This window comes from Strongyloides ratti (assembly GCF_001040885.1).
Source record: "Strongyloides ratti genome assembly S_ratti_ED321, chromosome : 2".
Lineage (NCBI taxonomy): Eukaryota > Metazoa > Nematoda > Chromadorea > Rhabditida > Strongyloididae > Strongyloides > Strongyloides ratti.
The window spans coordinates 81,967-104,231 of NC_037308.1; the positions used below are offsets into that span (position 1 = coordinate 81,967).

The window sequence follows — 22,265 nt, forward strand, 5'->3', positions numbered from 1 at the left end:
ATGTAAAAGTATATTAATTGTATTGTACATTTTTTTATATCAAAAAATAATCAAAAGAATGATATCAAAATGATGCCAAAACAAAGCAATAAATTTTTTTATTAACTTTACTTTTTATTTATTGATAGAGTAAATTATAATAGATACTTTTAAATTTCTTAAAAAATATCAAACAAATTTTTATCGTTGAAAGAATAAGTTGATTATATGTATAAAATAATTTGAACGTTTTGATAGAACAGATAAACATTTTTTTAACTCAAAAAAAAAATTATTATCCAATATTTTAACACATTTTCTTTCACATTTTTATTTAGTTCTTTATTATAATATTTCATTTTAAATTTTTTTAGCTATTACTAAACATCTAATTAATTTAGTATATATAATAAATATGCTTGATTATTGTCATAAAATCAAACATAATTTATAATTTCAAAATAATAATTTAATTTTTTTTTAATTATTTCATTGTTATTTTTACTCAAATTTTATTAAAAAGTTTTATAAACATTTATTTTATTTAATTTACTAATTTACGATAAAACAAACATAAATTAAAAAAAAAAGTTTTAATTATCCTAACAGGAGTGATATAAATGTTTTGTTGGAGAAACGACATTCTAGTTTAGAATTTTTTATAAAAGTTACTTTTTTATATAAAAGTTAATAAAAAAAATATGGGAGTATCTTGGTAAGTTATAATAAAATAATATTAAAAGTATTATTGTAGGGTTTTTTTGTCAAATCAAACAGTACCCGAAATAAAAGATTCTCTTGAAGCAGAGGGAGCATTTGAAATTGGAACATATAATGTTGAATTACATCAAATTGTACCCAATGAAAAATTAAGATCATCAGAAAAAAATGGAATGAATAATGTTTATGTGGTTCATCATGATGAATATCCTGGAAATTCTTTTGTCTATCAGATTCCAATTAAAGATGGTTCAAAATTTATTAAAGTAACTAGTTTAAGAAGCATTGATGGATTATTTACAAAATATGATGATGCTGTTGAATTTAATCCTGAAGGTGCAATGATAATTTCTGGCAAGACATATCAATTAGAAGATATTGTTATTAGAGTTGGTACAGCATCATGTCGTTCATCATGTTGTGGTACCGTTATTGAATTAGAAATAACTCCTTCTTATGTTTTAGGAAGTTGTTTTGGTTTTTTGAAAGAGGTCCTTAACACATTATTTCCTAAAGAATATTTTACAATTGTCAAACCTAAATTTTTTGACACTATTGCGAAAGAAAAATACATTCCGGCACATACCATGTTACAATATATGATGCAGTATGATAATTTAAAAGCTCGAGCAACATAATTTTTTTTTTTTACAATTAATTAATATTTATACTTGTAAATAAATTTTTGTGAATACTTTTTATTTATTAACATTATTATATTTACATTTTTTATATATGATTCTATTTTTTTTTAATTGTTTAATTAAATTTTTAAAGATTATTATATTAAAAAGAAAAAAAAATTAAACTTATCATCTTTATATATTTTTCTTTTTTAATATTTAAACAAAAAAGTTATTTTAATTAATTAAATTGTCCAAATAAAAACATAATTTATACATTTTAATTAGGTCGTTAAAAAAATTATTTCATTGATTTAATTTTTTTTTAATATTAAGAAAGAATTTTTTTTTTGTATAGATGTAACATATACATATTGTAATATTTGCATTATTTAATAAAAAGCAATTATGAAATTAAATATTTAATTTATTTATTGTAACTATACTTTTAATAATATACAATAATAGCTTTTAAAAATGATCATCTTTAAAATATATTGAGATTTTATAAATTTTTTATTTTACAATTGTAAAATATTATTAAATTTTTTTTTTTAAAGATTCAGTTGTACTCTTGAAAAGAAATTAGTACATCATTAGCATAATTTTTTCAGATATTATTATTAATATTTATTTTTTTTATCTTTATAGATTCTATTTATATAATTATGAGAGCAGAAAAAAAATTATCTTTTATGGATATAATGAATATTGCATTAATAAGATCAACAATTATTAAAAAAATTCATTCATGTCGTGATATAGGAAATCTTTCAAGAACGTGTAAATTGATAAAATTTTATATAGATAAAGAAAAAATAAATAAAAAAATGTTATGTTATGAAGATTTTCAAAGTGTAGGAAGTAAATTTAAAGAAAATTTTACAGATGAAATAATTGAAGGTGAATTAAAATATATAAAATTTGAAACAATAAATGATTCAGATGAAGTTATGAATAATGTAAGACAATTTCCTGGAGAACCTGTTCTTTTTAAAAATCGTGTTGTTTTATACCTTAATGATTCTTTAGAAACATTTAGAGAAAGTGAACATGAATTATTTTTAAAAAAGTTATTAGAAGAAGTAAATATGGGTGATAAATTACGTGAAGATGCTGAAATTCTTGAATTATTAACATATTTTCCTGGTAATGAATATTTAGCATTAGATTTATTAAAATATATAAAACATGATAAAATTAGAATTATACAAATTGCATTAGATGCTTTTGTATCATCTAGAGATCAATATAGAAAATTAAATTATGATATTTTTAATGGTCTTCCACAATTTCATGAATTAGCTATATATGATCCATCTACAGATGAAGATTATAATGAAATTATGGAAAGTAAAGAGATTGTTGAAGAGATAATAAAACTTTTATCAAAAAGAAGAAATGCTACATTAGATTTACTTGGTTTATTTTGGGAAACTGAATTAACTGATTTTATAATAATGCTTTTTGAGATGGCAACAAAATATAAAATAAAAATAAAATACAGATTTGATAATTATTATTTATTTGATGGTTCACGTAACATTTTTTCTAATTTTTTATATTTTAATTCTCCAATAAGTGAATGTGCTGGATATATTATTATTACAATTTCTTGTGGTGAACAATTTTGTAATGTTATAGAAAATTTAAAACTTTTTAAAAATTTAGAAAAATTACAAATAAAATTTGGTTTATTTGATATAAAAGAATTTGTTACAAAAACAGGAAAATTTAATTCTTCAAATTTAACTCTTAAAAATTGTAAAAAATTAAAAACAATTAGATTTGAAAGTCAATTCACTTATGTTGATTATACTGATGATGATCAATTTTTATCAATAGTTTGTGATAATTTAATGTATTTAAGTTCATTAATGCCATCAACTGTTGAAAGATTAGAATTAAATAATTGTTGGAGTATTACTAAAGAAACAACAATGATATTAAGTGAATATATGCCAAATATAAAATTTATAATAGGCGAATTAGTAACATATAAAGATCCAGATTGCCTTAATGTTTTTTCTAATTTACAAGCTTATGTATCACATGTAAATGATCCTATTGAAATACCAAAAACTGTAAAACTTCTTGTAATTGGTCATAGAGATATTAAAGATGATGATCGTCCTATTGCTCAACAACTTTTAAAAAATTATTATCAAAGATTTTCAAAATGTCTTTATAATACAAAAGAAGAATATATATTTTTTAATAATATCAGATGTTGGGATACTTATAAAAATTTTGTTCAAGAATCATTTCATGAACAATATGGACCATATGGTGATTAATTTTTTGGTTTAAATTTATATTATTTTGTTGTTTTTTTTACTATTTATATTACTTATTTTATTAAATATTTATAATTTAAATAAATTATATTCTTATCTTATCTTATCATTGAAATAAGTAATAAATATAAAATTATATATCTTATAATATTCACTTGAAATGAAGTAATTAATATCGACAACATCCGATATAATCATAAACATAACTATAATTCAAGCTTTAATAAAAGAGTAAGATGATAGATGAGTAATCTTATCATATTTGCAAACTTGTATTCTTCTAAATATGTCAAGTATGTAGAACAAAGTATAGTATAAAATTGATACTTTATGTTACTTTAAATTACAATATTTTTATCTCTTAAAATGATAACCATTGTAAAAAAAAACTTTTTAATATTATTACTATTATTATTTATTTCATTGAAAGAATGCTATTCCCATTCAAGATATAATGACAGATATGGTAGTTCTGAAAGATATCATGGTCATAGAAGACACGGTTACAATTCATATGATCGTCATCGTCCACATTCAGGAATAAGGCCACCAACAATACATACACCAATTCCAATACCTGTTCCAAAACCAGTCTTTATACCAAGTCCTATTCTTGTTCCTGGAAATCATAGACATAATGAGTATCCTCGTCATCATCGTCATCATCATGGTCATTATTAATAGTTAAATTTATAATTTTATTATTTTTATTAAGCTTGAAGCAAAAAATTAAAATTGAATAAAAAAAAATAATTTTTTATATTAAAAAATGTTAAAATAAATATTATTCCTCTATTGTGGGATTTGAAACTTCACTAGAGGTACCAGGTAAACGTGATGATAAGCCTCCACTACCACTATAAGTGGTTGTAAAAAATTTAAAAAATCTTTTTATTCCACTTTGTTTTCTTTCATAATCCCATGGTGTTAGTTTTTCTTCAGGCTCTTTATTTATTGGTCCATAAACTAACATTTCATCGGACCTAAAAATAAACAAATTTTATTAATATAAAAAAATTATATAAATAAAAATGTAATTAAATAAATTTTTTGTTGTTAGTTTAAAATAAAAAAAAAACAAAATTACAAACTATAAAAGAAGCAAATTAAATTTTTAATATTTTCCATAAAAATCCTATAATAGTTAAAAACCTTTCATTTACATACATTTGATTATCACAAAATTCAATTGCTTCCACTACACCTTCTTCTTCTAATTTTTTAGTATATGAATGAATTTTTTGGATTTCAGAGAAATCACCCGTACTCCTTCTTCCCGTTATTGATGATGACAAAAATGTTGATATAGTACTACTTGAATTAAAACTATTATTTACATTTTCTTCAAAACCCATAATTGCTAAATTAGTTGCTAAATTATTAGTGGGTATTTGTACATTTGAATTAATTAATGAAATATGAGTATCATCAGGCATGATATCACAGGACAATGTAGATGTTGAATCTATTGATGGATCTCGAACATAGTTGCAATGATAATTGTAATTCATGCATTTTTGATAACTGAAATCATACACAAACACAATAAAAAAGTAGTGCACAAATATTATAAAAATAATTTTTTTTAATCATAATTATATTAAAAAATATAATATCCTTTTTTTAATTAAACTTACTTTGATGGTTCTTTAGAACGATCTCTTTTTTCTTTTTCTTCATACATATTTAAACGTTTCATAACCTCTTCCATATGTTCTTCAATTTCCATTACTCTTGCTTTAAGCATATTTTTTTCTTGAAGAACTTCACGTAATTCTCTTAATGTAAATCTTGGAGCATCTTCACTATTAGATAAATTAGAACTATTATTTTTTTTTAATGTTTCTAAATCTTGACATGCTTTTTCAGTTTCACTTAATTGTCTTTTAAGTTCAAAATTAGCAATTTCTAATTTTTGTATAGCTTTTAAAATTTCATTCTTTTCTCCAATTAAACCTCTTGCTTGGGACCCTAATGATTCATTTTTTCGAATAAGTTCTTTATTCTGAGATATTAATTTTTCAATATAACCTTGTAATGTACATATTTCAGATTCATAAGACTCATTTTCAGATGTTATTTCTTTTATCTTATCTTTTTGAGTAGATATTTGCTCTTTTAAACTTATTATCATATTTAAATCATCTTCTTTTGATGATATACTTTCATCTATCCCACTTTCATTATCTGATATATTCATTGAATTTTCATTTAATTTTTTAGATAACTTCCTATTTTCACTTTGTAATCCTTTAACTATTCCTTTTAATTCTGTTATTTCTTTTTTATAATTATCTTCTATTTGTTCTAACTCAGCTTCAAAACTATTTCTTTCTTTTAAACGAAGTTTCTTTTCATTTTCAAGAATATTAATTGTATTTTTTAACATCATTACTTCATCAGATTCTTCTGAATTTTTTTTAGCAAGTGATTCTAATGTTTCAAGAGCACTAATTACTTTTGGCATTATTCTAGTTATTGCATCTGTTCCATATTCTTCTGCTAATCTTTCAAAATCTTTTCCAATTTCAGATGCAAGATCATAAACATCAATAACTGTTATATGTCTAGATGGAGAACCAGATAATGATGGTGAATTAACATTACTAACAATAGATTTGTAGGATGATTTTCCAATTAATTCATCTGTTATATCTGCCATTATTTTATCAATTTTATGTTATTAAAAATTAAGACAAATATTTTAAAAAATATTATTCAAACCAAAAATATAAAATTGTTAATATTTAAAGAAAAATTCTAAAAATAAAATAAAGATAACAGATCAATATAATTAATATTTGAAATTTAATATATAAAAGATATTATAGTATAACATATCTTAAAATTATAAACGAAAGAGTAATTGAAATAAGCTAATCTAAAAGTATATATTCTCTAAACAATATAAAACTTTTCACACTAAAATGACAACAAATTGCTTTTTATATTTTTCTTATTTCAGAAAACTATATAAATTTTTAGGCACATTAGTAAACTAAAAATTTTAACACAATTTAAAATTTAAAATATAATTGTACAATTTTAAGATAAATGTTCTCTTATTTATCTTTATTTGTAATAACATTTTCTAAAATGACTATTTAAAGATATATACAATATAAATAAAAATTTTTTAGTAAAATAAAAAATGTTAATAAAACAATATTTTTAATTATTAGAAAGAAAATATAATTTTTAATATATATATATATATATATATAATTATTTTAATCATAACAACAAAATATTTCCGTATTCTTAAAACATTAAATTAAGTATATATCATTAAACAACATATATAAACAAAATAAAACATATCCTTTATTTTGACAATAATAAAATTATAAGAAATAGATATACACAAAATAAAATATCTCCTTAATTGATTTGTAAAAAAAGAAGAAATACAAATTTAAAATATAAATTAAATAATAAGCATAAAAAAAAATATTGCCTATAAAATTAAAAGTACAAAAATATTAAAGTATCAATATAAATTTTATTTTCACTTTTTGATGTATTTTATTTAATCTGTAAAATGTAAAATAGTATATATCAAAGATTCTAATGTTTAAAATATTATACGTTATATTTTATTTTGTTCTATATATTTCTAATAAAACTTATTTCTATTTTCGGAAAATAGCATTGTATTTAAGTTCATATATAATTGTTTTTTTAATGTTAAAATATAATGTTTTTTTTTATATCAAAAAAGTACACAAATATATATATATATATAATAGAAATTAATTTAGTTAAAAGAAAATTTTAATGAAGAAAGATAGAACACACTTTTTTTAATAAAAAAAAAAAAAACTAAAATGGTGTCATTAAATTTTTATGTAAACAGATAGTACTAATCTACATTTAAAAGTGGCTAACTATAAATTTTTATTTTAAAATTTATATTTCATATATAGAATATAAATAAAAGATATATATATATATATAATACTATGATACTTAAATAATATTATAAAAAAAGCCAATACATCTTTTTGAAAATAAAGAAAATTGGGGTTCATGGTTAAATATTAAACATTAATCATATTTTCTTTATATTTAAATGGGCTAAAGTTAATGGGAAATAAACTAAAACATCATTTATATGTATATTTAAAGATTCTATTATTATTAAATGTTAAAATCTTAAGTTATCACCATATATAATATCTCTTTTTAAATATAATCTTTTTGTTTTACTTTAATATTGATAACCAAAAATATTTATAAAAATAAAATTATAATGAATATGATAAGAGAAAACTTTTAACCATTTTTAAAAGCTTTCTTTATTCTTCTAATAATTATCCCTCTTTTTTAAATTCATCATAATCTACTTTCTTTTTTGATATAGTTTTTTTTTTTCTCAAATTATATTGATATTTAAATATAGAGTAGAATTTTAATTATAATTTATTTATCATTAATTAAAACAAAAAATTTCTCTTATTTATAAAAAAATTTTAACATAAAGAAAAATAAGAAAAAACCAATATTCTTCTTAAAATAAAAATTAGTAAATAGTATAAAATAACAAAAAACAATAAATATTATATTAAGATGTAAATATTTAATAGTAAAAAATAAAGATTAAAACAAAAAAAAATGTTACTTATCAATAGATATGAATATTTATAAATCACCTGACAATATGCAAAAAGTTTTTTTTTAGAAAATAAAATACACTATGATATCTTAAAATATATATAATAATATTCAATTATAATACTTTTTGAATAAGTGAAATCTTAAAAAAGAGAATAAGAAAAGTTATAATATATTATAGTTATCAAATAAAACAATACAAAGAAAATACTATTTTAGTGTACTTTGTATATTTTAAAATAATATTACAAATAGAGCCTCTTTTAACATTCTCAAAATAACATTAAATGTAATATTTGAAAGATATCTTTCCAACAAAATTCTTTTTAAAATTTTACTTTTTTTAGTTAATTTTAATATTCATAAAAAAAATTATATTTATTTAAATTTTATTGTCTTTATAATGATTGATTATTTTAATTCATCCAAATTTTTTCTAATTAATCAGAAATATGTTAAAACTTTATTTATTTATTACCACTTTATTTTTCTTAATTTTTTCACATAGTAATGGATATTATCTTTATTTGGATATACATGAAGAACAATGTTATTTTGAAAAATTAAAGGAAAATTCACATATTGGTGTCATTTTTGAAGTTGCTGATGGAGGATTTTTAGATATTGATTATAAAATTGTTGATCCAAATAATGTTACAATTATTAATGGTGAACAGGAATCATCTATTAGTCGTATTATATCTTCTAAAACATCAGGATTATATAAGATATGTTTTTCAAATATAATATCATCGAAAGCTCCAAAGATTTTATATTTTAGCATTTATATTGATGAACCAAATAAAATAAGTGATTATAATATAAATAATGAATTTAAAATTGATCCTGAAATAAAAAAAACTGAAGAAATGGTATATGAATTGTTAAATTCTTTTCATTCTGTTGTAAGAGAACAAAAATACTTGACTATTCGTAAGAAGGTTCATGATTATATTACTAAGAATACAAATAATTATATTGTTTCATGGGCTATCTTTGAAGTTATTCTTCTACTTTCAATTACCTTTGGACAAATTTGTTATATTAAAAAGTTTTTTGAAGTTAAAAGAGTTGTTTAAAATTATTATCTTTTGATTGTAGATATATATTTACTAAAAATACTGATATAAAAAATTTTTTAATCAAATTTCAATTTCCCATTACTTGTAAATTAAGAATCTAAACATTTTTTTAAAGAAATTTAAGTTTGATAAGAAAATGACTATAGATTTTTGTTTGTTACCTAAAAGGTTTAGTCCTATTTTGATATATCTTTTTATTATTATATTCAGAAACTCAACCAACCTTTTATTATAAAAGCAATGCAAAATAAATTTAAAAATATAAATGTTCTTATCTTTACTTTTTTTTAAAATATAAATGAACACTTAATACTTTTACTTCAATATTTAATCAAAAAATTTGAAAAAAAAAACTTCAATTTTAACAGTTATTATTGTATATAATAAGATCTCAAGTTTTTATTATGTAATAAAATTTTTAAAAGTTAACATCTAATTAACTTATTAAATAAACTATTTTAAAATGTTTATTTTAATAATTGTTAAGTAACTATTGTAAATAAAATAAATTAGTTACAAAAAAAATTGCTTATTTATTTAATTGAAAATTTTATGATAAACATATAAATCCACTTTTTAAGTTTTTTAAAAATACATTTTTATATTTCTAAAACATAATATTATTATATTAAAGCAAGTTTTTATTTGTGATATACAATTAAAAATATGATAATTATATTTAATATATAAGACCAAAAAGTTTTATTTCATATAATTGTATATTAATATATTATAAAAATGAATGTCATTTTTTTTGATTAAAACGATATAATTAATCTTTATGAAAATATACTAATATGTTAAAGAGTGTTTTTTTTATAATTTTTATTTATATTTAAATAAAAGTAGTAATTAAGAAAAGAATGAATACATTTAGTAGATTAAATATAATAAAATAATATTAAGCAACTAAATTTATTATAAAAATGTTTTTAATCATTATTAATAGTTAATTAAATTGAAAATATCATACCAACATAATAAATATCAAAGATTTATCAATCAATTTTGTTAAAAAAAATATTAAAAATAAAAAATTACTATTAAATATAACTTTTTTTATGTTCTTGTACCGTAATTAATAATAGACAATGAATAATAAAATTTTTGCCTTTTTTCTTAGTATTTATTTTGTCACTATAATTAATATTCTAATACAAAATTAATTTTTTTTATTTATTAAGTATTTTTAAGTTTAAGACAACTATTTTTTTTTACAAAAAGGTTTATACGTTTTATCAATTTTAAATAAAATTGAAAAAGTTTCATTTAGTAAAATAATATGTTTTATATTATTGTAAACATGGTTAATATTTTTATGCTTATTTAAATTTGAAAAAAAAATGGTTAATTTAAAAATTAAACAGTTAAGTTATAATAAAATTATTTTATTTAAAAAAATATAACAAAAATTTTTAAATAAATCAAAATTATAGTTAAAATTTATATATATTCAATTTTCATTGGTAGTTTCTTTATATTAATTGTTTATTTTTATTTATTTTAAAAAAAATAACTCAAGACCAAATAACTACAAAAAAAATAAAACAATAGACATAAATACAATACTTTTTTTAGATGAAAATAAAACTCAACCAAAAAATTTTTTTCTAGCTACAAAAGTAACTAAATAATATATAATTTTTAAAATATTACAATTATAATATTTTTGTTACAAAATTATTGAAAATTGAAAATATCTTTAATTTCAAGTAGTATTATCATTATAAATAAATATTTATAAAGATTTTTTATGTTATAAATATAAAAATAGCAAAGTATCATTTCTCCAATTAGATTCTTTACAAATAATTTTATAATATTGTGAGTTGGCTATTTGATGTTGGGGCATCTATCTATAAAAAGGCCACGTAAAAAAATTAGAATAATAAAAATATTTTTATTTATTTTATATTTATTATCAGAAATTTTTTTTTAAATTTTAAATATTATTAATAATTTTTAGATATGTTAAAGTGCCTTTTATTTTTTGGAACAGTATTATTAATAATTATTCCTTCTACTAGAGGCTATTTTTTACACTTAGATGCCAATGAAGAACAATGTTTTTTTGAAAGAGTAACCGAAAAATCGAAAATTGGTGTTATGTTTGAAGTTGCTGAGGGTGGATTTTTAGATATTGATTATAAAATTGTTGATCCTAATGGTGTGATTGTTGCTAAAGGTGAACGTGAATCTTCTGGAAAACATACGGTTGCTGCTCAAGTTGCAGGAGTATACAATTTTTGTTTCTCAAATCAAATGTCTACAATGACACCAAAAACATTGGTTTTTGCTATTGAGGTTCAATCTCCAGATCAGGAACATCAAGGAACTAATAATGATAATAATATTGATAGTGATTCACAAAAATTAGAAGAAATGATTCGTGAATTGTCGGCTTCTCTTACTTCTGTTAAACATGAACAAGAGTATATGGAAGTTCGTGAACGTGTTCATCGTGCTATCAATGAAAATACAAATAATCGTGTTGTTATGTGGGCTGTTTTCGAAGCAATTATTCTTGTTTCTGTCACTTTAGGACAAATCTTTTATCTTAAAAGATTCTTTGAAGTTCGAAGAGTTGTATAAAAGATAGATATTTAATATCCTGAAGATAAAAATTTGGTACCATTTAATTTTGGTAAACCATTTTTTTTTGGATATAAATATGTAAATAAATTATTGTTTTTTTTATTGTGTTAATTTTTAACTATGATATTTTTTTAATTTTTAAAAGAAAATAAATTTTTAAAACACTATAAAATGAATTTGTATAAATGATTTCTAAAAATCTACAAAAGCCATAATTTTATAAGAAAATTTTTTTCAAATTTTTAATTTTTTTTACTTTTGCCATGGTAAAAAATTACGTTATTTAGGAAAAGTTTAAAAGTTAAAAAAAAATACATTTTTATATAGATATTGCTGCAAAAATGTTTAATTGCTGAATCATTATAATATAATAAGTTTTTTAAACAAAATTTGATATATTTAAGAGTACAAAAAGGTTATGAAAACGTTTGCAATGATAGATTTTTTGTAAAAATTAATTATGAAATTAGATATAATAATTTTAATTTAATTTAAAAATTTAAAATAGTTTATTAAATTAAAAAAAAATATTTATCATAAAAGACACTTAGGGGTAATTTTATTTTTTACATTTTCAGAACTATATTACATGTATAGCACTTTTCATTTTTGAAATGTTTTGAAATGAACTTAGCATTTTCAAAAATTTTAACCTTGAATTTCAGTTGTAATTAATCATAGCTTTAAAAAAGTAATCTTTACAATATAATACTGTAAATAATAATTATTAATTTATTGATGCTTTTTCGAATAAAAATAGGTAGCGTCAAAATCAGATCATACGTTCATGAGATATAAACTAGAAAACATCTTCTAGTTCTTACAATTATTTTTTATAATTTAATATATATAAATATAAAAAATATTTATAACATTTTATTTTGGTAGGAATAATTTAAACAAAAAATTTTTTTATTATTATACTTATTATTTTACAAAAAAATTATTATAAATTAAAATTTAATGGAATGATGAATAAAAATAAACAATTAAATAAAATATTTTAAATTTGACAATAACACTTGATAAAATGTTTTTGAAGTAAAAAAAGACTTTTTTATATATTTGTCTATAAATTTCCATATATATTACTTTATATTTAATTTTTTTTTTTTAAAATTTTAATGAATTTTTCTGAATATACTTAATTTTTAATTAAAATACCATGAATTTTTTAAAAGACAATAGAATCTTTTTGTGTTAAAGGAATGACTCAAAAATTTTAAATTTAAAAAAAAACAATAATTTCTTTAAAAAAATCCTTCATATTATATAATACTTTTTATGTTTTGTTTTTATAAATTATAAAACATTTTTTTTAATATTAGTTGTTAATTTTTATTATTGCTACCTTAACTATATTGAACAAAAGATTTAATATATATTTTTTATTTTTTTAAATTACAAAAAATTCAATTAATAACAAAACATGTCTACTGATAGCAGAAGATTATATATTTTTAATTAGCTAGTACGTCGCATTAAAAATATTTTTAAAAAATTAAATAAGATTTGTGAATATTAAAATTAATATGTAAAAGAATACTGATGAAAAGCAACAGAGATCTCTTTTAGAGTCACTGACGTACAAAGTTAATAAAAAATAAAATAAATAAAATATTTTAAAAGTTTTTAAAAATTTAATTAAATATATAGTAATTTGAGCATTTGATAGTTGATTAACAGTTAAAAAAAGTTTAAAAAAAGTTTTGGAAAAAATTTTTTTATATAAATAATCAAAATTATCATATAAATAAAAAAAAATAAAATTTTAAAATTATTTACTTTTTTTATTTATTTAATATGTAATCTTAAATTTTTAAATAAAATCTTTTTTTTTTTTTAAAAAAAATTATACATATATTTAATATTCGAATTCTCAAAAAAAATTTCTAATATAAAAGTGATTCTAAAATGAAGCAATTATTAATTATGAATAAAATTCATTCCATTTCAAAGAGTATCAAATAAATATAGTGGCAAATTCAAATTCTAAAAAAAAATTGTTTTTTTTATCAGAATTTTTAAGGTATGGTCGGTAATCTAGAATATTTTCAGCCAATTTCTAAATCTTAAAAATAATAAAGTTATAGCTATAAAAATTATTAATCTAGAATAACTTTTGATAAGAAATCGAATGAAACTAGTCTCATCTTCATAGGGTCATTATTTGCTGAGATACTGCAAAGTCGGGAACAATGAATATTTTAGAAAAATTTCCGCCCTTGGTCATATCTCGCTTCAAAATAAAGATAAATGAAAAAAGATTTCTGCAATCGTCTTCTAATGAGTTTTCAAGTGGGGTCTACCTTCAAAATATTTTTATATCTTTAACCACTTTCGAGATATAAAAAAATGATGACAATGAATTACGCGCGAAAAAGTGTCAAGTTTCATATCTCAACAACCATTGGAAATGAAAAAAAGTTTTCAACGTAGGGTACACCTTAAATTATAAAAGAAGCCTAGCGCATCAAATTTCATGGACCTATGACCTCATTAACTTGAGTTATCACTAAATTCTTAAAACTTTTTTTTTAAATCTATTTCTTATCATAACTTCATTTTTAGAAGTCCTATAAAGTTGTAAATAGGCTTAATGAATTCCCCGTAAAAAGGTGATCTAGAAACAACTGTTTATTTTTAAAATATCTCATTGTATCATGAAAGTCGAAATTTACAAAAAAATATTCCCCAATTTCGCCCTTCATCTTTGAATCCTTATAACTCTTGAATTATTAATTTTCTAATATTGTTGATTATATTCAAAATTCATCCCATTTCAAAGGCTATCGAATGAATATAGTGGCATATTCAAATTCCAAAAAAAGTTGCTCATTTTTGTTCACATTTTTAGAGGTAAAGTTGGAAATTTAGAAAATTTTCTGCCAATTTCTGAATCTCTGTAGAACATTATGCTATAGCTATGAAATTTAATTAACTAGACAAACTTTTGAATAGAAATCGAATGAAACTAGTCCCATCTTCATAGGATAAGTATTTTCTAAGATACTGAAAAGTCGGGTACAATGAATATTTTAGAAAAATTTCCGCCTTTGGTCATATCTCGCTTCATAATGAAGATAAATGAAATCAGATTTCTGCAATCGTTTTCGAATGAGTTTTCAAATGGGGTCTACCTTCAAAATTTTTTTATATCTTAAAGCACTTTCGAGATATAAAAAAATGATGACAATAGATTGCGCGCGAAAAAATACCAAGCTTCATATCTCAAGAAACATTGGAAATAAAAAATAGTTTTCAACGTAGGGTACACCTTAAATTATGAAAGAAGCCCAGCGCATCAAATTTCATGGACCTATGACCTCATTGACTTGAGTTATCACTAAATTCTTAAAACTTTTTTTCAAACATATTTCTTATCATATCTTCATTTTATGAAGTCCCATAAAGTTGTAAATAGGCTTAATGAATTCCCCGTAAAAAGGTGATCTAGAATAAAGTATTTATTTTAAAAATTTACAATATTGTTATAAAAATCGATCTTTAAAAAATATGTTTAACAATTTCGCCCCTCAACTTTGAATCCTTATAACTCCTGAAGTTTCAATTTTAAGATATAGTTGATTATATTTAAAATTCTTCCCATTTCAAGGGCTATCGAATGACTATAGTGGCATATTCAATTTTCAAAAAAAGTTGTTTTTTTTTAAATTTTTATTAAAAAAAAATTTTTTAATTACTTATTTTGCTTTATTTATTTGTTGTTTAGTACAAAGATTTTTTATTAATTCAATATTGTAATTTTATAAAAAAAATTATACATATGTATAATATTCAAAAAAATTTGCAGTACATCAGTAACTATAAAATTAAGCCGAGAAACAGTAGGATATAGTAAGAAATATGCTTAACAATTATTTCGTTGATTTCAATTAAAAAGAAATGAATAAAAATATAAATTTATTTTTACAGGTACTGAAGATATTAAAAGTTAGTTGGTTTTATATAATTCATATTTAAAGAAAAGAAAGACTGATGGAAAATTATTCTACTAAAACTGAAAAATATCAAAGGTTACTATGATTCCTTATGATAAAATTAGTTAATTTAATTGTACTTTAGAAATTATATTTTTTTGTCAATTTTTTGTGATATTTTTAAGTATTTACAAAATGATCGGGAAAAATATTTGTTTAAAAAATTCAAATAGTATATTATGATTAAGTTTAGTTGAGATAAAATTATGAAATTTTTTTAAATGATATTATAATTTTTAATAATAATTAATAATTTTTTTTGATAAAAAAATTTTTTTTTATGTTAATATATTATAATAATAAACAATAATTTTTAATTATTATATTTTTTTATAAATGTATCGAATATGATGACGTCAATGACATATATATATGTTTATTACTATCAAAATTGATAGTACTTATCAATTAATATTTAATATCAAAGTATAATCTTTTCAATCTTCAAACAACCTGACATTTTATACAAAAAAGAAAAATAAATATAACCTTGATACAATTAAGAGCACCTTATTTAAAAAGAAAATAATTTGATAAAAATATTAAATTTCTAACTAAAAAGAACCATTTGAAATTAATCAATGTTTGTTTGAATATTTTATTATAAGACTAATACTAGTATATACAATTTCTTTTAACGATAAACATATTTTATCCAATCTTCATTTTTGATTCAATTTCTCATTCTTAATAATTCATCATCCGTTTTCTTGTACAATTTAAATAATTTTAAAAAATATTATTTCATTATTTTAGAAATAAATATAATATTTCTAAAGACTATTTTGGTTTGGGGAATTTTTTAATGAGAATAAAAGTAAAACCTAAATATTTCCTATTCATTCTTCAAATAGCTTATTTACTTTTTCCATTAAATATTCACTTTATTTAGTTATTTTTATGGATATATATAGGAGTAATTTAAAATTATAAGATAACTACATTTTACAAAAATGTTTGCTTTATATTATATTTTTTTTATACCTTATTTTTTAATCTTTATGTCATATAAAAAGTATAATTACTCTTTAAATGGATATTGTTATAGTTTATTTCCTTTATTATATGTATTTAAAAATATTATGTATTTTAAAGTATTTTTATTTATCTTAAAAGAAAAGAATATATATAAAATATATTTTAAATCATATTTTTTATTTTATTTTTTTTTACCTTTTATATAATATTAGAAATTTATTTTCCTTAACAAAACATGGATTCAGAAGCTTTTAGAATTTATGGTAAACAAATGATTGATATTGTTGCTGATTATTGGGAATCTATGAGAGAAAGAAAACCATTACCTGATGTTCAACCAGGATTTATGAAAGATTTGGTAATTTTTTTTTTTTAATTTTTAAATAGTTAAAATTTTTTAGATACCATCTGAACCACCTATTAAAGGTGAAGAATGGAAAGAAATTTTTAAAGATATAGAATCTGTTGCATTGCAAGGAAATACCAATTGGCATCATCCACATTTTTTTGCCTATTTTCCTACTGCTTTATCATATCCTTCTATAATGGCAGATATATTATCTGGTGGTATTGCTTCAATTGGTTTTAGTTGGAAATCATCTCCATCAATGACTGAATTAGAGATGGCAATGACAGATTGGTTAATAAAAGCTTTTCAATTTCCAACATATTTTCTTAATTCTGATGATGGTCATGGTGCTGGAATAATTCAAAATACAGCTTCAGATGCAACACTTGTAGCAATACTTTCAGCTAGAGCCCGTGCTGTTAAAAAAATAAGTGATAGTAAGTTTGATTTTATTTTTTAAATTTATTATTTATATTGTCCTGTTATATTATGTTATTTATAATAACAAAAATTTTTATGTTTAAATGGCTATTTGTCTTATTTATAGCTTTGAGATATCAAAGTTCTTCAAAAAATATAAATAATGAAGATAATGTTATTTTGTTGTTAAAAAATAATATTACTTCTATTTTCATAGATAAATTAGAAATCTTAAAAAAGAAAATCATTTATAATACTAATGGTAAAGAATGTAATGAAAATATATTAGAAAATAATGATATAACAACATTTGAAGCACATAATCCATCATTATTTGAAAAATTGGTTGCTTATTGTAGTGATCAAGCTCATAGCTCTATTGACAAAGGAGCTATGCTTGCTGGAGTTAGATTAAGAAAACTCAAAAGTAGTATTGATAATAAAACAAAAAATTATACAATTAATTCTGATACATTAAAAAAGGCTATTCAAGAAGATATTAATTCTGGATTAGTGCCATTTATTTTAATTGCTACTGTTGGTACAACTAATACATGTGCTGTTGATCCACTTTCTGAATTAGGTCCAATTTGTAATGAAAATAATATTTGGCTCCATGTTGATGGTGCTTATGCAATATCCTTTGCTTTGCTACCAGAATGTAAATATCTTATTAATGGGATAGAATATGCAGATTCTTTTAACTTTAATGTTCATAAAGCTATGGCTGTTAATTTTGACTGTTCTCCAATGTGGTTTAAAGATGCTTCAGAAGCTATAGCATACTTTAATGTCGATCCTGTTTATCTTAAACATGAACATCAGACAAATTCCTTCGATTATAGACATTTACAAATTGCTTTAGGTAGAAGATTTAGAAGTCTAAAATTATGGTTTGTTTTTAGAAATATGGGAATTGAAGGATTACAAAAATTTTTAAGAAAACAAATTGAATTAGGAGATTATTTTCATGATATTTTAATAAAAGACAATCGTTTTGAAATTATAGTTCCACATCATCTTGGATTGACATGCTTTAAAATCAAAGATTCAACCAATGAAATTAATGAAAGATTATACACAGAAATTGATAAAGATCGTAGAATCCATTTAGTACCATCAAAAATTAATGGAATATATTTTCTTAGATTTGTTGTTTGTAGTCAATTAACAACAAAAGAAGATATTCTATTTGCATATAATGTTATAGTTGAAATTTACAATAAGATAATACAATGAATGATTAAAAATTTATTTCTATTTTTATCATAGTAACTTTTTCGTCTACTATTTTAAAAAAAATTATTTTTTAATGTGAATAATAATTCAATTTTATCATTTTTTGCTAAAACTGTAAAAAAATATTGTTTTAGAAATTAAAATTAATAATTTTTGGCTACAACATTTATATTTAAAAAGATAATGTAGTTAAATAATGTAAATAGTTATTGTTGAAAATAGTAAAAATAAATTACTTTACTTTTTATAACTTTTTAATATAAATATATTTTAACAAAAAATAATTTAAATAAAAATTAATTTATATATACATAAATAATTAATCAATTTAATAATGGTAATTTAGTTTTTATTATTTTTAACATTAAATTTAGTTGTTACATTTGCTTTAAAATATAGTAAAAAATATAACAATTTTTATTGTTTTTTTTTGTTGACTTAATAATTCTAAAAATAAAAATAAAATTAATATTTTAAATATCTAAATGGCATCTTCGTTATCAGAATAATCATTTTCATAAATATTATAAATTTCATTGTCAGATTCTCTACTTCTTGTTTCAACATCATCATTATCATTTATTTGAACATTGTCATCACGTTCCATTTCATTACTAGAATCAGAATCACTTTCTTTACTTCTAGTGTCATCGTTTTCTCCAAAATCCTCTTCAATCATTATATTATTTCCTCCATTAACAGAATTTGTCTCCGAATTGTCGTCATAAGCAACAATTACATCATCCATCATCATATCACTAGAACTATCATCATTAATAGAATCCGAAACATCAATAGATTCTGATCCATGTAATGAAACTATATCATTTTCATCTTCTTCATCATCTTCTTCGTCCTCTTCTTCATCCTCTTCCTCATCAATTCCAATCATTCCAACATCTTCAACTTCTTGTACCATATGTGCTATAAATCCATTACCAAATATATTTCTAATACCTAAATTAACAATTTGAAATTGATTTCCTTGTTCTAAAAGATTAATTCTATTTAAATCTCCACCAAATTGAATAACTGCTCTATTAATAATAGAACCATTGTATACTTCTTCTTCTTCTTCAGGTGATTCAATAAGTCTTCTAAGAATATGATCTTCAAATTCTGATGTAACAAAGTCAATATCAGTATCATCAAAAACAGGTGGTCTTTCATCATCAACATCTCTAACGTTTCTGGTAAAATAATATGTACATAATGTTCTATTTCTTTGCCATATTTCACCCATTTCAGTTAAATCATCACCATTAAAAATTGATGAAGATGGATAAATATTTCTGTCAAGAACAGCATAAAATATTGACGGAGTAAATACTCGACTTTCAAATCTCCATCCAAGAAAACTTTGACAATTTTTACAATGTAAAAATCTCCATTTATAACCTTCAAAATATGTCATACTAGGATTTGGTAATCCAGTAACACAAACAGCTCCAGAAACACAATTTTTAAATGTTCTTAATTGATGAATTTCACCATGAGGATTAACACGAAATACTGTTGTTCCTTCATTAGAAAAGCATTCAACATCATTAATTTTAAAAAGATCAGCTGAACATCTATAACATTTAAATGTATTTCTTACAATCATTTCTTCATTAATAAATATATTAAATCTTCTCATAAATTCATGAGGTTTTGTATATAATTGAAATCTACCACTTCTTGAACCAGTAAAATCATCTAATTCACGAAAATTACAAAATATTTTAACCATTAATTGATAAGGATCATACATAAAATACCATCTTTTTATAATATCTTTTAATAAATTAGATGAATAATTAATAAGTCCTGGTATATACACTTCCATTGATTTACGCATAATTCCATCAACAATAGTTCTTAATGGTAAATCAATATTCCATTCATTTTTCATAACTCTTGCTATTTCATAATAACAATCATCACATCTTAAACAATTTTTTATATGATCATCATCTTCATACTGATTTAAATCCAATATTCTATGATAATATGTTATATAATGATAATGATTTTTTATTCTATATTTTTTAAATATCCAACTTTCTAATGTATCATTAGTCAATTGACCATAACCATGTGTCCTTACTAACACCATTCTTCTATCATATGGTTTCTCTGTACCTCTTTCAATGGCTATAACATGTCCAAGTGTTAAACAACCATTTTCAGTTGTTGTACCGGTTCTAAATGCTACAATTCTTCCATACTTTTCAGCATAAGCCTCATCAAAATGATTTTTTTCACTAATAAAATTATATGGTATAGTTATTTCAAAACCTATAGGAATAAAATCTGTTGTTTGAACTTTATAACACCAAACTTCATCACCATCCCTTAAATCATATTGTGCTGGGAGAAATGTATTACATTCATCAAAATGTTTACACCATGAATCAAAAGATTGTGAAGTAAAATAATCTATTGGTTTATATAAATTACCATCATCTTCACGTTTATCAATATCATCATAATAACATATAAAACTTTCTACAGTTTCATTTATTAAATGAGGAAAATTATCCCAAAACTCATCAGTCATTATTTCATATGAAGATTGTTGTTGCCAATGAATAAGTGTATCATCTTCCTCTTCCTGGTTTTGTACTTGGTCAGCCATTTTTAGATAATAAATTTATAAAAAATAAAAATTTATTAAAAGTATGATTAAAATTTTTGATGTTGAAATGCTTTTATTATTGAATAAAACAGTATGGAAAAATATCTACCCTAGAAAATAAAAAAAAAGAATCTATATATTTATCCAAGAACAACCATATTCCAAATTTCTTTTTAAAAAGTATCTTTTATAATATGAAAATAAATATATAAAATCAAGAAAAAATATTTTTTTACTTTTCTAATAATTTTATTTTTATAATAAAATAATAGAAATATTTGATAATAATTAAATTTTTGTATATAAAATAATTACATAGTAAAAAGTAAAAAAGAACTTAAAAAATTCAAAGAAAATTTTGACTTTTTATTACTGATAACAATTTAAATCATAAATTAAGTACAAATACTAATAAATACAAATATTTTATATTATATATAACATTGAAAATAATTTATTTTGGACAATTAAAGTAGATTAAATCCATATCATCAAAAAGATAAAGTTTTTTAAATATATTTTTGTAATATAATAAAAAACTTTGTTATGAAATAACAACAAAAAGCATAGTACCAAACTATTACTTACAATTGAAAAATAATTAAAGATTCTCCAAATTTACATTTTAAATTTTAAAAAAAAATTTTATATGTCAAAAGAATTATTAAAAAAAATAATGTTTTAAAAAATTTAAAAAGTTATTATTTTGAAGAAAACCTACCATAAATTATCAATATTTTTATTGCTT

The 22,265-nt window shown here is 20.4% G+C and overlaps 8 protein-coding genes across 8 annotated transcripts; 6 read left to right on the forward strand and 2 right to left on the reverse strand.

Moving 5' to 3' along the window:
* Positions 1-680: 680 nt before the first annotated feature.
* On the forward strand, positions 681-1,337 carry SRAE_2000003000 (Mediator of RNA polymerase II transcription subunit 20; the record flags this gene model as incomplete). Its single annotated transcript, XM_024650810.1, has 2 exons — positions 681-694; positions 734-1,337. The coding sequence occupies 2 exons, from the start codon at positions 681-683 to the stop codon at positions 1,335-1,337; spliced, it is 618 nt and encodes a 205-aa protein (XP_024504549.1).
* A 680-nt stretch (positions 1,338-2,017) lies between these two features.
* On the forward strand, positions 2,018-3,619 carry SRAE_2000003100 (Hypothetical protein; the record flags this gene model as incomplete). The annotated part of the gene is made up of 2 exons (XM_024650811.1): positions 2,018-2,225; positions 2,268-3,619. 2 exons carry the CDS (start codon positions 2,018-2,020, stop codon positions 3,617-3,619), a joined length of 1,560 nt encoding a protein of 519 aa, XP_024504550.1.
* A 286-nt stretch (positions 3,620-3,905) lies between these two features.
* On the forward strand, positions 3,906-4,300 carry SRAE_2000003200 (Hypothetical protein; the record flags this gene model as incomplete). Its single annotated transcript, XM_024650812.1, has 2 exons — positions 3,906-3,912; positions 4,050-4,300. 2 exons carry the CDS (start codon positions 3,906-3,908, stop codon positions 4,298-4,300), a joined length of 258 nt encoding a protein of 85 aa, XP_024504551.1.
* A 103-nt stretch (positions 4,301-4,403) lies between these two features.
* On the reverse strand, positions 4,404-6,281 carry SRAE_2000003300 (RILP-like protein homolog; the record flags this gene model as incomplete). Its single annotated transcript, XM_024650813.1, has 3 exons — positions 4,404-4,602; positions 4,787-5,143; positions 5,257-6,281. 3 exons carry the CDS (start codon positions 6,279-6,281, stop codon positions 4,404-4,406), a joined length of 1,581 nt encoding a protein of 526 aa, XP_024504552.1.
* Positions 6,282-8,685: 2,404 nt separating this feature from the next.
* SRAE_2000003400 (Transmembrane emp24 domain trafficking protein 2) lies at positions 8,686-9,312 on the forward strand (the record flags this gene model as incomplete). Its single annotated transcript, XM_024650814.1, has 1 exon — positions 8,686-9,312. The coding sequence occupies one exon, from the start codon at positions 8,686-8,688 to the stop codon at positions 9,310-9,312; it is 627 nt and encodes a 208-aa protein (XP_024504553.1).
* A 1,971-nt stretch (positions 9,313-11,283) lies between these two features.
* SRAE_2000003500 (Transmembrane emp24 domain trafficking protein 2) lies at positions 11,284-11,907 on the forward strand (the record flags this gene model as incomplete). The annotated part of the gene is made up of 1 exon (XM_024650815.1): positions 11,284-11,907. One exon carries the CDS (start codon positions 11,284-11,286, stop codon positions 11,905-11,907), a length of 624 nt encoding a protein of 207 aa, XP_024504554.1.
* A 5,217-nt stretch (positions 11,908-17,124) lies between these two features.
* SRAE_2000003600 (Aromatic-L-amino-acid decarboxylase) lies at positions 17,125-18,897 on the forward strand (the record flags this gene model as incomplete). Its single annotated transcript, XM_024650816.1, has 3 exons — positions 17,125-17,247; positions 17,291-17,675; positions 17,786-18,897. The coding sequence occupies 3 exons, from the start codon at positions 17,125-17,127 to the stop codon at positions 18,895-18,897; spliced, it is 1,620 nt and encodes a 539-aa protein (XP_024504555.1).
* Positions 18,898-19,378: 481 nt separating this feature from the next.
* SRAE_2000003700 (Hypothetical protein) lies at positions 19,379-21,517 on the reverse strand (the record flags this gene model as incomplete). Its single annotated transcript, XM_024650817.1, has 1 exon — positions 19,379-21,517. The coding sequence occupies one exon, from the start codon at positions 21,515-21,517 to the stop codon at positions 19,379-19,381; it is 2,139 nt and encodes a 712-aa protein (XP_024504556.1).
* Positions 21,518-22,265: the final 748 nt, after the last annotated feature.